This window comes from Amblyomma maculatum, chromosome 8, assembly GCF_055883805.1.
Source record: "Amblyomma maculatum isolate TAMU_Amacu chromosome 8, ASM5588380v1, whole genome shotgun sequence".
Lineage (NCBI taxonomy): Eukaryota > Metazoa > Arthropoda > Arachnida > Ixodida > Ixodidae > Amblyomma > Amblyomma maculatum.
In genome coordinates, this window is record NC_139351.1 from 33,099,125 (window position 1) to 33,116,731 (window position 17,607).

General features: G+C 46.3%; 1 protein-coding gene across 2 annotated transcripts in view; it reads right to left on the reverse strand.

Annotated features, from left to right (window-relative positions):
* The window catches only part of LOC146180867 (tyrosine-protein kinase transmembrane receptor Ror-like), a 389,432-nt gene that overhangs the window by 25,048 nt on the left and 346,777 nt on the right, over nt 1-17,607 (reverse strand). Inside the window, exon 1 of one of the 2 annotated variants that reach the window (XM_084576196.1) lies at nt 11,342-12,198. The exons of the other annotated variant lie outside the window; for it this stretch is intronic. Coding sequence (XP_084432322.1) covers nt 11,342-11,973 — 632 coding nt within the window. The 5' untranslated portion in view covers nt 11,974-12,198. Of the gene's footprint in view, nt 1-11,341; nt 12,199-17,607 lie in introns of those variants that run through there. 2 annotated transcript variants of the gene reach the window in all.

A 17,607-nucleotide genomic window follows, 5' to 3' on the forward strand; every position in this document is an offset into this window, starting at 1 on the left:
TAAGTTCAATGCGTTCAGGGGCATCATCGAATATGGGGTAAATTGTAAATTTGTAGTAATTGAGCAATTACTCATTAGTGTCCATTCATGCTTAGCCGAGTGCCTAGCTAGAAATACACCTACCACAGGAAAAAGTCCCCTGCCATATTCCTCCAATTAACTCGGTCTCGTGCTAGCTGCATCCATATGAGACCTGCAAACGTCTTAACTTCATCCACCCACCTAATTTTCTGCCGCCTCTGTTACGCTTTCCTTCCTTTGAAATCCATTTTATCACCATTAGCGACCATCGGTTATCCTCTCTTCGTATTACATGTCCTGCCCATGCTCATTTCTCCTTGTTGATCTCTTCTTGACTAAATGATCCTTATTACCTTGAGTTCTTTCTCTGACCTACTCTTCCCGCTTCCTGCCTGTTAACGTTACTACACCCACTGGCCGTTTTCCGTCCCATACCTCGCTGCGTTGTCCTCAGTTTAGGTTGCAACTTTTAACTCGAAAGCGTCATGGCTCAGTTCTGCAGGAAACTCGGCGCCAGCGTGTCCACGAAAAAATCATCTGTGAAGAAGTTCACCACGAAGTGTTCCTCAGGCGACGGCTCCGACGCAAAAACTTGAAGCTATGCCGCCGCACTACGCAGTCCTGTGCATAGATGAGACACCCAACACTCTCAGGACGACTCCCGACTCCCGCCCGTCGATTCTGCGACCAAAGCGTAGGCCTTACGAGACGCGACCAGTAGAAAACTCCCGACGACTGCCCGTGAGCTTACATCACGATTATGCCGGCCACAGTTGTCCTTCGTCCCTGCTCGGACAGACGCATCGGCCTGCACGGTTTCGCCATCAACGCCCAAGGCCACGCCCTGGTCACCGACCAAGGGTAATCGACAAATACATGTATACGCAGGGACATAAAGCGTTGCAACTTGGCTATAAACAAATATCTGACAGTTATCTCCCTTTACCTTCTGTTTAGATCATCTGTAGCCTTGCAAGGTCTGAATAACAAGCCTCCCAGTTCGTTACTAGGTCTGCATCTCGTCAAAGATGACGTACTCCCTCGACTTGAAACTCGAGTAGAGGAGCGTTATCAATTAAATTTGTGCAAAGAAGGAATTAGGTTCCGAAAGAAATCCGCAGTAGGATGATGAATGTGGCAATGAATGCCCGTCATGTGCTACAGTGACTCGATGGTTGAATGAGTTTAAATGTAACCGCTTGCACGTGAAATACGACCCAAGGTGGCCGACCACTTACTCAACCGATTTTGACCATTTCAGCCTCAGCAGATATGAATAATCGCTGAATCTGATGTTCGAAGCTGCCGGAGAACTGAACATTTCTTACGACGGTGATTTCACTGACGTCCATGTTATTTACGGTCTGTGGAAGGTCTCGGCCCGATGGATGTCACGAACCTCTCATCGCAATTGAGATCGGCCCCACCGCGTGCATTCCTCAGGGGAACTTTTGCGCCTCTATCCAAGAGACCCAGAAAATTTTCTGTCCCGCCTTGTGACTGGGGATGAGACGTGGCTGTATCAGTGGAACCCAGAAACCAAACAGCAGTCTATGCAGTGAAGGCATTCGGGGTCCCCTTTCCAGAAAACAAATTCATGACCCAACGCTCGTGGAGGATAATGAAGGCGACACATATTTAGGACGCAAAGGACGCTCACTGAGCATATCTTGAAAACAGAAGGCCAGTTACAAGAGTGCACTGTGCTAATTCTTCAAAAACTGCGTGAAGCCACCGCGAAAAAACGCCGAGGATTAGTGCCAAGAGCTGCCTCCTGCATGACGATTTCCCGGTTCACAGGCCTCGTGTTGCCAAGGCTGCCAATCCAAGAGTGTGGTTTCGAACAGCTGGACTTTTGGGATTTGCTTTGGAATTGGAATTTGTTTGCAACTGCGCAATACATGTCTTAGGTCTGGAGCAAACTAACAAGACCAGGCTAGCTTGTACCTGCAAAAACATTTACAAAAGCCTGATGTATACAGTGTATTGCCTACCGAGAATGCAAAAGAGGTCAGCTAACTTAATTGGAACAAAAAGTAGCTTTTTTTTTTCTTTTGCTCTGCGCCTCATTCTGAGCTGCTCGCTTTCGTTAAAATATGTACAGAAGAAAACGGAGATGTTTCCTTTCAAAACTCGGCAAGAATGCGCGCAGATAATTTTAGAACATTACTTGAATTTTAACTTATCCTTCCACAACATTCGGCAACAGTTTTTACCTGCAACATCGCGTTATCTTTATATTGGTTCTTGTGCGGCTTTAATTAGTAACGACCTCACTCAGAACAACCTTTACGAACGGAGACCCTACTGCGAACATCCCAAAGTTTTCGGACATAAAATTATTCATCTCTGCTTTTTACCTTTGCTGGATGTTTCACTCCAGGGTAGCTAAGGATTTGCTGCATTCTGAGTCTGCATACCCTGAAACTAGCAGGACAGGCACTGCTGGTCTTTGTCTCGAGTCTGCGTACCAGCACAAAATGAATGAGAAGCTAAAAAGTAATGTGTCACGATTGGACACTGCAGGCTGCCCCAGTGCGATGCGATCCGGACAGCGGTAAGTGAAACCCTGCTCCAGAAGTTTGGGGGGAAAAATTAGAAGAGTTCAACGCTGCTGAAACGAATATTGAGCGAAAGCAATAGCTGCGGGTGACCGAGCGTTCTTCTAATCCTCCTCCTTCTTCTTCTTCCTCAGCCCACACATAAAACCCCTCTTTAACCAAGCCGTATGAATGTGCCTTAGTGGACTAGAGGGGTAACGAAATGCCAAGGTCCTGACAGGCTGATTCTAACATAAGCGTCCCATGTGAAAAGAGAGACCCAAGTTGGTAGCTCCTGCCAGCCCACATATAAAGTTCCTCTTTACCCAAGCCGTATGAACGTGCCTTATTGGGCTCTAGGAGTAACGTGAATGCCAGGGTCCTGGCAGGCTGATTCTGACATAACCGTCCCATGTGAAACAAAAGACCTATGTTGGCAGCTTATGCCAGTTTGGGGTCGTCTAAAGGTCAAATGTCAATGGTGGTCACCGCCTTTCCACGCTGAAGGCTCAAACTGCGAGCAGTACTGCTTTCGCAATAATAATAATAATAAAAAAAAAAACGTGGGCACAAAAGAAATCTATGAAACCGCACACAACCAAAAGTGGCCAAAAGGTACGCAATACCCATGGTGTTCCCTGCACCTAAGAAACTCGGTCAGCTGTGCCCTCGGGAATCGGGCCTTGCGGCAGAGAAAAGAAGAGAGGCAGAAAAAGCGGTTGCGCCAAAAAGCATGGAAAGCCTTTTTTTAAATGCACGAATGGCGTGGCGTACCATAGCCTCCTTGGCGTGACAAGACACAACTGTTTTGCGGATAGGCCTACATAGGCCAGAAAGGACGCTGCATAAATGATTTTGCCAAGGAGCAGGGACTTCCGTTAGTAGAGAAGGAGAAAAGGCAGACCAAGCATTACGGAACTCTAAAGTGTTCACGACGTCTTCAGGAGATAGATTCTCGGCAGGGGCAGCAAGTGGTGTAGCATTTGGAATATTGGACGTGTTTCCTGTAAAGAATGCATATAACTGTGTAGGTCATACACCAACGGGTTTGTACGGAAATGAATTAGCGTTCTTTATTACTTCCTTTTGGGGTATGATGATGCATGAACCTGTTTCCAGATGTGTTGTGAATGTACTTTAAAGAATATATGCGCCGACTTTTCTATGTTTAGTGGTCACGGTCTCTGAATATAAATCAGTTAATTTGAGCTCGTTCTGTCTATGTGTCGCTCTGTGTGTCGTGACTTCAGCTCAATTCCCTATGGAATATCGCAAGACCATAACCAACTAGGGCGGCAACAACTCTTTACTACCTGATAAAAAGTTAAATATTCGCGAGGCGCTAAGTAATAAAGTGTCCCAATTTTACTCACATCTTTGTCCCTCTTTCCCTTGCTCTACATTCCAGTCTAGTGCAACCCCTTCAACGCGTACCTCTTTTTGCGCACAGTAGGCTGCGCCAATATCAAGGAATGTAAAAACAATTCAAGCTCTAAAAATTTGAAACAGAGCACCCTCGATGTGCAATAAGAAAATCAAGCTGATAGGCAAGCGACTTCAAGGCTACATTCCAGGACCGTTCGGCGCTGAAGTCGTGCAGTGGCGATCAAGATAAAGTCCTTTCGCCATACCCTTTACGGACCTAGTGAAAGTGCGATCCCGGGTTTCAACGGGAAATTTAACATCTGCATCCGGTAGTAACGCAGAAAGTTAAGTTGGTAATTCACGTTTAAACTTGGCGCCAGCGTAAGTAGAACACCTTGTGTACATCTTCTGTGTGTTCATCTTCTACTTACTCTGGTGCCAAGTTCAGTCATGCTTCTGTAGCCCACTTACTGCCGGTAGTTCGTATAGAAGCGAGTAGGAGGACAACAGGAAGTAGTAACGCGGACGCGGGGAGCGTAGCATCACATTGTGAAATGTTGTGGGCACAGCTGTGTATACGTACAGTCGTGAACAAAAGTGGCATACAACAATCAGCCGGTGGCGGGGGCAGAGATGAGGAAAACTGCATTGCAACGTAATCTAGCAACAGCTATCGGGATTAAGACAATAGTGGCGGTGTCCCACTTTATCCAAATGTGTATGTATCGCTGTCTCTGTTGCTCCTTTAAATGCAGTTTTCACGAGCACGTCACAACTGAGAGTTACCACTGTTGCTCACGGCTGTACCGTGGCGAGCTAACAAAACTCTTCCGGGACAATCCCGCCGGGGTGGCGCAGTAGGAAGCGGGACCGAATCCCGGCCTCGGCGGCCGCTTTTCGATGGAGACAAAAAGCAAGTAGTCCGTGTGCTGTGCGATGTCAGTGCACGTTAAGAACACCAGGTGGACTACATTTCCCGAGTCCTCCACTACGGCGTGCTCATAACCTGAGTCGCTTTGGAACAACAATGCGTTGTAGCAAACGCATATTTGAATGTTTCAGACGAATTAGCGCTCTTTATATCGAGGCTGGGGCGTGGGGCGCTTTGCTATGTTGGGGTACGCAGAACGCGGTAAATAATTTTGTAAACAGCTCGGCTCGGTACCCTTCGACTCAGCGATCTAAACAGTTCCTGTCATTCGTAATACTTTGCAATGCGGGGTTTCTATAATGACATAAAACTCCAGTCTGAACTTAAGCTACACCCACACCCACTACCATCCCCACTGTTCCTTCCCGATAATAAAATGGTGAGATGCTAAAGCTTTTTCTAGCTACCTAGACAATAAAGCCGAGGTTTTCAATCTCTTTCAGCATAGTTTGAGAAAGCGAAGCGCTGATATGCCGATTTTGTTCATAGTTGCTTACTGCTTTTTTATGTAAGTTATGTAAGTTGCTTCGCGCTTTAAAAATAAAAATCGCACATAAAAGTGCGCATAAAAATTCATCGTAATTGCTTTTCTTCAGGCCCGCACAGACAACTTAGGCGGAAAAACCTTGTTCTTGGCCAGAAGGGGATAAAAGACGCATTGTCGCCTGTGTCCGGAGCGCGACTACACCGACGCCATGTACTCGGTAGGGTACCTGGATGCTTGCGCGCTACTCGTCGGAGGAGAGACTCTCGCTCGCAACCGGAGCTGTCAACAAAGGTGCCGCAGGACGCATCGAGATGCGGCGGTGATTCACAGTCGCAACAGCGAGCGTTCGATGCCGCGCGCGGGGAAAGCGAGCGCGTCTTCCGGCCACGGTACGAGGCAGAAAAAAAAAAAAAAAAGAAAAAGAAAAAGAAGAAAAGAATTTCTTCGATCAATGCCACTGTGACTCGCGCTTCTTTCCTCGAACGCGATAGCAACAACCGCGCTTGCCGGAATGGGTCTTCTGGGTTGGGAACGTTTCTCAGCGTGACACGTCCCCTTACTAATTCACGACGGAGACAAAATTGATGCGCGCTGAGACAGCGTTGGGGCAACACGCGGAAAACAAATGAATGGATATGAGCCGTTATTTCGTCGCCTTTTGTTTTCTCTCTCGCTACTGCCTGGCAGTATGAGTGCCGAGTTTGTCGAGCTGAAACATTCATTCTGTCGGCGGTGCATACTTTATGCGCAGAACCCGCTTTTCATTGCGTGATAGCGTTCTGATTTTATTTCGAAAAGTCGTGTTCAATGCATTGCTGTTGGGAAGAGTAAGTAGAAGTAGTGAAAATGAAAGAGGAAAAAGATTTAAAAAAAAAAAGAAGAAGAAGAAGAAGAACTGCATGAAAAACGTGTACCCAATGGTAGACTGGAGATGCTTATTTTGTGAACCAGCGGGCGGCACTGAAACGCTTTTTCAGTGCACCCTGGTAAAACGAGGCGCGCAGGGCACCGCCATTCGGGCAACATTCATTGATGGGTCCAGATTTCGACGATAAAGGGATGAGACGGATGCCAAGTTCTCTTCAACTAGCTGCGCATGTTTATCAGATTTTCGAGCACCTTCATTTTTCCCCAGTTTTTAATGCAACGGCCCCCACTTAGCCGTTTCATCGCTATCGGGTGTGGTGACGGTTCGGCAGAATAGCTTCGGCTTCCACAGACGGTGAAACAAGAAAGGTGTACATCACATGATGCACTCTCTCTCTCGACATCAACGTATATATCGAAAGGCTGAAAAGGCGCAAAAAATCTTCCCGTCAACCAATCCCCGATTTCCAGTATTGTGGAGTGCGAACTTCGTGTCCGCGACGAGCGGATCGCGATGCTGGTCCTATAAGCGAACCCGGCTTGCTGAATATGTCCTCAGAAAAGCAAGGCACGCGTCTTCAAAATAAATGCGCGCTAAGAGCCGTGACTTAGAGGTGTGCACGGACCGGAATTCTGAGCCCGAGCCCGGCCCGGCCCGGCCCGGTGCTCAGACTTCAGACCCCGGTACGGCCTGGTCCGTCATGCTATAATTGCAGTGGAAGCGATGACACAGAAGAAAATTATTTGAGGATAAGTTTATCCGAGATCTTGAAATGTTAAGTTCTCAGGTTTGAAATGACAATTTTGCTGTATATATAGAGGCACAGCACATAGGTAGAATCATCTTAGTGTGCAAAAACAAGTTATGCATTGCATTGAGGCATTTGCGGCGCTGCTGAATTAAAGAACTCGGCAGCATTGAAGGTCCTTTCGGTGTTATAACTTGTGGCTGGTATGACAAATACGTCCTTTGATAGGAAAGCAAGTTTTCGGTAAGCAACTTGTTTGCTTCTCCAAAAGTGCACTATAGCTCTAAAGCTAAACAAGGGGTTGATTTTGTGGCCAAGTGCTTGGCGAGCTCGCTTGGCTCACCATGTGCCTTTCACGTAAATATTTCGCAACAAGAGAAACAAGAGGAAACTCTTGCACCGCAGATGCTTTAAATGAGCTGTGTCCCGCTTCAAACGAGGCCATGTGGAGGCAGGAAGAAGCCACAACAGAGACTTTTGATAGGCGATAGCGTGGCGCGAGTTTCGAAACGGATAGCTAAATATCAGCGCCGGTGGATGCAAAACTCGAAGCTAAATATTCCCTCTGCTCGGTCACTGACAGCTATCAAAGGGCAGTCCGCTGCAAGGAGGCGAGGTGGAAAGGCGGGTCGACGCCGGGGAAAAATCTCGGAAGCAGGAGCTTCCGAGGTCACACAAAGCCGGCAAAGGGACTTGAAATTATATATATATATATATATATATATATATATATATATATATATATATATATATATATATATATATATATATATATTATATCAAGTCCCTTTGCCGGCTTTGTGTGACCTGAAAGGCACAGTCTTGAGCCGTGGCAAGCCGCGTGAACGAGTTTCAGCAGCTGAGACAATAGAGGAAGGTGACCGCCGAGGAGAAACCGGCCCTCCGCATGTATTTACAGATGCCTCTGGCTTGACACGTCTAAATTCTTGAGCATATAATTCGCTTTGATGGTTAGCTTTTTCTATCACGCAGCAAGAAAACCTTTAACGCCAGACTACTTTCTGTCACGGAGGAATCAGTGTGTGCGGAGGTTAGTGCAGTTACATGCGATTATAGCCAATAGGCGCTCAGCGAGAGCAGTAATACACGTTGTACCGAAGGTTCTCGCAATTTTGGGATTGTTCACAACGTGCATGAAGAGCGTATAACCGGGTTGCGCCTAGCCGATGTAAGTACAATGGAGGAAGTAGCAACTGCGGCAGGAATGACGCTGTGGCAACAGCAGCCTAAAACCGTCGCAGCCAGGAGGAGGCAGTTCGAGCGCTGTGGGAAGCTTTGGCAATATCAGCAAAATGCCATACATTGCTCAAACATACTTCACAGAAAAATTTGACATGCGTGTATGTCTCCGAAAGCTGGCTCGCTGCCGCGACGTCGCCACCGAGAATTATCAAGATCTCGGTAGTGACGCCGCTCCCCACATTTCCTACCATGGCTCGAGCCACCACGTAACCTTTGTACGCTTCATGCACTTCTGGAGGCGCCCACCAGAAGTGATGATTAAGAAATACAATTGGATGCAGTACATATGTCGCCTATCGCAAACTAGTCGCCAATCTGACAAAAGACCCACATGGAAAACGACGCCATCCGGAAAGCTGTATACGGTTGCATCACAATGTTTATACCAACGAGCGAAAATAATATGTAGGTCCGTTAGTGCTGCCTCAATAAAAGGAAATTTTAGCGCCACAGGCAACAAGGGGAAGGGGTCATGGCTCATATGTTGTGCATGCCGTCGTCTCACTCGCCGCTTTGGTGGTTAGACGACGGCTGTTGTGAGGTCACCTTCGTTGGTATATACCGTTAAGTGTTGACAACAACGCCAGACGGATTTTCGCGTAATGGGGACAGTAATGCTTTCACCTCCAATACAACGGAGGGGAAGTAGATTCTTAGACCGCTCCTCTGCAGCTACCGCTTGAAGCTTTGGGGAAAAAACGGGCCGGTGGAAGTTTCGTTCAGAGCGTGGATTGTCGGCGGGTAGCTCTTTCATGGCGTGCTGCACAAATCAATCGATGCCGCCATGTCGTTAAACTCTCCTTGCGACCAATACTGCAGGTTCATCTCAGAATCGCGGAGAGAAAAACATTCCAGTCACGCAAGTAATGCACAAAATTACCTGGAGCAACCAACAGAGCCAGCAGTGTCAAAACCGGTTTAGTTAATGGGGGTTAACGTCCCAAAGCGGCTTAGATTATCAGAGATGCCATAGTGGAAGAGTTCGGATAATTTTGACCACCCTGGTTTACTCAACTTGAATTGACATCGCACAGCACACAGCCGCCTTGCTTTTCACCTTCCCAGAAAAACGGCTACCGGGGCCGGGACTCGATTCGCGTCTTTGGCTTCAGCCACATATCAAAAGTGATTGCACAAGAAATGCTTTATACATCCTTAATCTGATTTCACATAGGTTCCAGTTATAAGTGGACCTTTTAAGAAAGTTACGTTTATAAATGAAACTTTTCAAAGCTCCACTTACAAACGGAACGTATGTGGAACCAGATTAAGAGTGTGTACCCTACCTCGTTGTGAAATGCGAAAAGCCGTATACAGTTAACATGATCACGGAATAAATTTTGCCAAGTATTGTTTCCGCTTTAATTACCTCTCACGGGCCGTGTAGACATAAAGAGTACAAACAATTCGCTTACAGAAGCTGTTTCAGATAACGCTTGGTCATTGCATCCTGCATACGCCAATGTTCCAGAAATGCGAAACAATCAGTAATAAATTGGAACTTGGTAACTTAAGTCTTTTTTTAATATTCAACATCAATTTTTGTTCTTTTACTATTACTTCAGAGTGCTGCGTTTAAAATGTCAATTCTTTTATATAAAAAAAAAAACACATTAGGAGCAGGAAGGCTCACGGTATAACCTCCTTAAACGAAACTTTCTCGCATAAAACCACGTGCAGCAAGCTAATAAAATTGTGTATATCCTTAATTCAGAGCGAACGGCTCCGCCTGTGGATTTGCCGTCTACAAAGACTGACGTTCCGCCCGACAACTAGTCATAACCTTGTTGGCAAACGTCATGATCTGCTCTTATCCGTTATTCTAAGAAATTTCGAAATCGGAACGTCAGGTTCACTTCAATGCATTGCAGGTAATCAAATGCGCTATATAATCCTTTTACAAAACTTTCCCCATACTTAGCTGGCCAGTTCATGCTGCCCGAACCGACCAATGGTTCTGACGCGAAGCCCAAGGAACAAGATATATGGTCAGTGGCTCGTTCGTGGGCGTGGGGAAAAGAAAAAAAAAAAGAAAAACTGCTCCTCAAAAGAAGACAGTGCGCGCTTCTCTGCTAGGCGAGCATTTGCCTGCCACCGATCAATATCACGCCCCGACGTAGCAGCCGAACGCTCTACGGGCGTGCCCTGAAGCTCGCGACCACTTAGCCGCGCGAAAAAATACACACTGCCGTAAAGGCGGCTTCGCTGCTCGGCTCTCGGGGCAGCTCATAAAGCGATGGGCGTGTTCCCCCCCGGCAGCAGCATGCAGCGCGCGGCTGGGAAATTGAAATTGGAAACAAACCTGGCGCAGCTTGTTATTAAACTAGCGGGAGGGGCTCGCTTTCAGTTTTTCAACTCTGCGAAGTTTCTAAACACGAACGGCGCAAAAATCTTGAATGAGTTCAGAACTTGCGGCAAAAATGCAAACGCGTCATGATCAATGCCGACACTCTTGCGAAGCCACGAAAGAGCACTTTCTTGAAAGCCCGTCTGCTCAGTGAATTTTCGAGTCCATTTCTGGTTTCGCGATGCCATAATCTCGTCGTTGAGTGCAGTGCATTCGCGCCAGAGCGATTACGCGAGAATGAAATGTTATTAAAAAAAAAAAAAAACTGCATTCTAGAGCTAGTAGCAGTAATAAACTTTATTTAGGACACAAGTGTCCAGTAGATCGGCGATGTATGTTTTGTCAAACAACCCTGTGAGGCTTTCATATGTTTCTAGCTGTTCGTGCATTTCAACCAATAAATTAAGATGTGCTGCGATTGCATTTAATCCGTGACATCGGCGCATTACAACAGCCACGTTGAAACTACGAGAGAACACTAATTCTGTGAGGTGAATTAAATTTCAAGAGGTATAAATATCCAGCCCATCCACCGTAGTTCAATCTGCAACCCGGCAGCGGCGAATTCATTTACTATAAGCCGAACTGCGCTGTCTCAGGAGACAACTACCGGGCAGAGCGCGGTCTCATCCCGGAGGTTTTGCCTAACCTCCCCCCCCCCCCCTTTTTTTTTTTTTTTTTTTTTTTTCACAGATCAGAAACACAGACGTCTTATAATGCCTGTGAAACGTCAACAACCGCGGGATGGGAGCCCGGCGAAGATTGGTTTACCTGGCTTCCACCGTCACGTTGCTGTAATTGGTGGCGCCGATCAGCGACACGTTGTTGAGGGAAGTGCTGACGGGCGCGACCTCGGCGACAACCCTAGGAACAGCCGTATCCAAGAGAAAGTGCACCGCGCAAGGCAGCATGAGCGCCCAAAGCATCACGCTCCGAGCTTTGCGCCACCTCCGTACCGAATAACGTCCGCGACGAGCACAGCGACAAGTTTCACAGAACCTGGCTTCGCTGTCTGCACCACTGTCACCAACGTCGACAACGCGGGTGCGAGGGAGCACATCGCGCATTCTGCTTGAGCGCTGTCCTCCGCTGGAACAACCGCGCGCACGAGCGGTTTCAACAACGGCCATGGTGGCTGCCGCCGCCGCTGAAGAACACGCCGCCCCTCTGTGGAGAAGGCCACCCGCCGCTACCGCCACCATCGGCGCGACGGTGGGAAGTCCGCTGTATTGTGCATGCGAACACTGCACGGTCGGCAGCGGCGGGGTTCGATGATGACAAAACGCTGCTTCAGGGCGCGGCAAACGTGGCTTCGGGTGGATGAGAGCGCGCCGACTTCTGCAGCCCTCCTCGCGGGAATCTGTCTCGTTTGTTTTTGCTATACACATCCCTCCCTCACTCATGTGAGAGAGGGTTTCGCGCCGGCACTACTACGGTTGAGTCAGAGGCATTCTTTCTTTCTCTGTTCGCATCTGTACGGTTTCCTCTTCCTCTCTTCCCTTTGAGACGCCGCCGCGGAGTTTAGTAGACGGGATCACTTTCCCTCGCGCAACGTGGTAGGCGTGAGGCTAGAGCTCTGCTGCTGTACAGCGACAGGCACCGACACTGCGAGCCGAGTGATCGGCGGCGGCGGCGGAGCTTTCAAACGACCAGCATTCCTCACGACGCCGGTGCCTTCAGCTGAATTGCGCCCCGGAGGAAGAGGGTCGCGGTGGAGAAAAATTTTCTCCCTCTCCGAGGATACCGAGCACCAGAGCACGCAGCGGTGATGCACGGTCGGGTCGCAGTGGCCGCCCGTAGTGGACGTGTTCTTTAAAAGGCAGGTGGCCGCTGTCGTCCAGGGCGGATTTAATGGGTCGCTCTTGGAGGAGGCGATTGACGGGGGTGCGGCGAGAGGGGAGTGCGGTCCCCTTTATATTTATGCTGGAAATACAGCGCTTTGAAGGAAATGACAAAACGCTGAGTGGATAGCACGTGCGCTAACTTTCAACTACGTTCTATTCAAATCAAGTGCAGGTTTTATACACTCTAGGATCATAGACAAACATGATTACAGCATGCTACCGCGAAACACGCCACCACATATTGCACACCTTAACTTCTGATGCTATATTTTAGGAAGTCTAGCTATCTCCTTCTTCGACAGGAACATCGCTAGATCGTTTACAGATTCATCTTTCAGATTTTTTTTTTTTTTTCTGGCTTCAGTGATCTCGTGTTATGAACTCCTTATTTCTGTTGATTTTGCAGTCTTTGAAAAAGGGATGGCATCCATCTGGCTTGTATCTTAGACCAGTACTCGATAATATTACTCTTCTTGTACTCAACGTCCTTGTTGTGTTCTCGGGGTCTCTCATTCAGTGTACTCCTGCTCTTTTACCAATTTTAGAGCTTAGCTCTACTACGCTAATTTAGGATTTTCGCGTTATTCCGGCACCTAATGCGTTCCAGAGATGGCACCGTGCACTCGTGCGCAGCATGTTTCATTTCGCGCGTGCAGCAAACATCGCATCGTCGTGCCCGGGCAGAAGGAACTATGTCAACACTGGAGCCGATCACGCCTCATTGTTGTAATTGATGCAACCCTCATCGCGCCTCGTGTAAGACTGCAATTCTCGCGCTGTGCATCAGACATCCTCGCCTTCAAGCTCCAATTCTGCAAAACACTCTGGTGTTGTGCGGTGAACATCGTTGTCTTCATGAAATTCCATCTGTGCCACATACACCATCTGGCCAAAGACAGTGACCGCAGCCGCGTAATGCCCCATACCAGGGGCCTTTGAGGTATCAAATAAATAAATAAATAAATAAATAAATAAATAAATAAATACACTCTGCCGAGACCACAGCCCGTTGGCGAGAAGCTACAAAGCGCGGAAGCCAACCAAGATCGGAGCGGCAGCAGCCACTTCAGCTGCGGCCGATGGCTAACGCGCGTGAAACCTCTACAATTTTGTTGAAATTGTGAGCGATGGCATCCCAGGCGAAAATATGAAGTGAGAATCGAAGTGGCCGCCCTTGAAAGCAAGAGGTCACTCTTGGACGCAAGTGCGACTTGATCTCACAGAAGTCCACTTATAAATTTGCATTTTCAACAAAAGAAAGCAGCACTAACCTGGTTGGTATAACAACAGCTATTGGCAGTTGAACCTACTAAACTGTACTCACCATTTATATGCTATCACTATTGACAAAAATGCATGAAATAATCAAATTTGTTCAAAAGGCAAGCTTCTTTGGTGCCAGTATGAGTGTGACGAAGATATATATATATATATATATATATATATATATATATATATATATATATATATATACACTCTCAAGGTTCGTATACAGACAACATCAATACCCAAGCAAGTAGCAGGGGGGGCAGCGGCCGATGTAGCTCAGTTGGAAGAGCACCGGACGCGATATTCGGAAGTCGTGGGTTCGATTCCCACCATCGGCACGTTGTTTTTTCTTCTAATTTGTGTTTAATTATCTTTCCCCTAAACAGATTACATTACTAATTTCTGTGGTTATCCAAGTAAACATTAAAAAAAAATAAAAAAATAAAGAGAACAAAAAAAGACAAAGTACCATCCCCAACGCTTTCCTTGGCCTCGCCGACTGTTGGCTTCTTTCCTTCACATATATATATATATATATATATATATATATATATATATATATATATATATATATATATATATATATGGGATCGAAAGTATTCCCAGTGGACGAATACAAATTGATGGTACATAATGCCTGACTCGTTTCTTGTGCGTTGTATGTCTTGCCTTCCATAAAAGCATGCCTAATTCTGTCTCAATTCCATTTAGTCTTTGCTTTTTCAAAGGGGTTTCACTTCCCAATGGTACCATTTGGCAGGCAATACCACTTCCTAGTGGTCCTATAACCCACTTTAAGTGAGCGCGAAAAAGACGGACACGGCGAAAAAGAGGACAGACCACACAAGCTCTTTTCTCACTCGCAACTGAATGGTTTATTCGGAAAAGCAACGTTAAAATTTCAAGGGAGGGATGGATAAAAAGAAAACAAAACTATAGATGACGCATCAGGGATCCTAATCAGTCTAGCGAAATTTTCGCCTAGGATGCGTGTAATGAATTGCCGTAACTTTTTTTTTTTGTGATCTGTTTCAGCCGTACCCCCATTTTTGCTTTCTCTGATCATGCTCTCGGTTACAGAGAACAACCCTGTAAACGAAAAGCCGGAACATTTCAATCGGGCCACCTGGCTATGAGGTCAATTCCCGCCGATGGTCGCACAATTGGTCGCACAATTTCGAGAGAGCATTACAAAAACAAAGCTTTACAATTTCCCGTTTAACTTGCTGCACCAAATTAAAGAAATAAGGGTTTGGTGATTCTCCAGCGGTGGTCAAGAAATTTGATTAAATTGTTCACGGCAGCTTCAACAGATCTGTTGAAAGCAGTACTTTGTAGTGTGCGCGCTCGTCCCTTTGTAATTGTTCGCCGACGAGCTCTGTGTATAGGGAAGTGGGATTCATGTAGTTCCTACATTCGAGCCCAAGGGCAGATTCCTTTTAAATACTAGAGAGGTGTCCAAGACTCCGTTGACTTTAAGCCCTGCTATAAAGGAAGTTCTAAGAAAGATGGTTGAAAATATCGGTAATGCTGTTTTATGGTGACATTTGAGCATTATTATAAAATGTGTAGTTTGAAAACAGCATGACGTTTGGTCTTACGTTGATTAAAAGCATACCATGCGACACCCTGCCGCGGTGGCGCAGTGGTTAGTGCGATCGACTGCTGTCTCCAAGGATACGGGATCGAATCCCGGCCGCGGCGGCCACTTTTCCATGGAGGCAAAAAGCAAGGCGCCCGTGTGCTATCCGATGTCAGTGCACGTTAAAAAAACCTTAGGTGGTCGAAATCTCCAGAGCCCTCCACTACGGCATCTATAGCCAGAGTCGCTTTTTTTTTTTTTTCATTCATTCATTATTTATTGCGTATTCTGCAAAATACAAACAAACATTGATGGGGGACGTTGAACGCCATAAACCAAACCAAACCATACAATACCACGCAGCAGATTACTTAACGTACATTTGTTAAACGTTACAGTGACCTACACGACAATTTTGCAGCCTTATTCCAAAATATTACGCTCTATCCGGGCATCACCATCAATTGTCTGGACGTGATCAACCGAAACTTCGGTTGCTGCATTTCTGCTTAACGTTGCATGGTTCAGAAGACGAAACGTTGCGTTTGAGGAGGAAGAAGTGTGTTCTTTCACAAGTCAGGTGGACATGTTTCGTGGATTTACGAAGAAAGAAAAACAATGGAGACGTTTACAGCCATTCCTGGGTAGCCTTCATCAATTCGGTTGTTGGCAAGCGAGAGCGTCCGCTCCGATCATCGCATCACTCCTCTCTTTACTCTCTCTCAGCGTGGGGAGAGTAAGAGAAGAGCGCAAAACAGCTGGCGGAAAACCACTCTTTCCCGGAGGGTGTCGCCACCTGTCAAGCGCGTCTTAAACTACAATTTCTCTCGAACCCCCGGTCATTGCGCGCGAAGCACGAATAAAAATGGACGCGGGGCGCTGGGGAAGCCTTAAATTGTTGCGCTCGGCGGCGCCTCATGAAACTCTTTCGATAGCTTTATTTTTTGCTGCGCGTGCTGCTTGCGTTTTGCCCAGTTCGTCGCCGACGACAGAACGAAGACGGACGCCTATTTGGACCATTTGGATAGACGAGTGAGTGACTTTAGACAGACGGCGCAACGGGCGGCCTCTAGCGGAGAGGGTGCCGCGAGAAGAGTGCTAAGCTTCGAGGCTAGATGGCGTGCTATGATCTGCGAAGCTATTCTGTGATATATGACGACGTAGCGTAAATTTCAAGTGTTAATCACAATTATCTAATTAACGGCGATTAACTAACATTAACTCAACTAATGTTCAAATGTTAATCACCATTAACTAGTTAATAGTTCTTAACTAAACCGGCAATTGATTAAGTGCAAATATGCTCCGTATAAACTATCCAATGATATATGGCTTGATTTATAGTCGGAAGTTAAACTCTTAATCATAGTTAATTAAATAACTGTTATTAACAAATACCGGCAATTAGTGTATTGCAATCGTGCTAGATACAAGCTATCCTGTGATATATAATCTGGCATTGTAGCCTAAAGTTCAAGTGGTAATCACAATTATCTAATTAACGTTGATCAACTAAAATTAACTAAAGTCCAAATGTTAATCACAATTATCTAGTTAGCAGTTCTTAACTAAACCGGCAATTAGTGTAGAGCAAACATGCTCTGTATAAGCTATCCAATGATATATGACTTCATGCTATAGTCAGAAGTTCAATTTTTAATCAGTTAATTATCGAATGGCAAGTAACTAACAATTGCAAATAGTCAAGTGCAATTATAGTCGACGCAAGGTATTCAACGATATATTACTTGATATTGCAGCGCAAAGTTCAGTTTTATTCACAATAGTAACTAATTAACTATTGCACTTACAATAATTTTATTGCTATTATACTCGACATAAGCTTTCAATTTATGTAGCAATCGTAGTATTGTAGTTAGAATAAAACACAACTACACAGTGGCCATGGACACTTTATCTATACATTAGGTACACGACGCTCATCAACCAAGTAATGATACACATTGAAACAACGCGTCGGCTAACGATATTTTCTACTAAAGAACGTCATTTTGGTTTAATTACCAAGCTGTGATGCCTACAAAAACCCACGTAATGTTCTTTATCAGTTAATTCGGCCAATTTCTCCTCTTAGCTCGTACCATGGTTCTACATATACAAAGCGTGCCACTAATAAGCTGGGGACTAAAATGGCGGCCCACCAAGCTTGACGGCCGTTTTTGGCCGAAATCGGCAACCCTGGCAGGAAATGTCCCCACCCTAATCCGGGCGCCGCGGCGAAGCATGTAGGCTTCCTATGCGCAAGCACCCTATGCGAGCGTATGCGAGCGTAGCACCCTTGCGCACGGCGATGGAATAGGGGCACACGTGGAGAGTGGGAG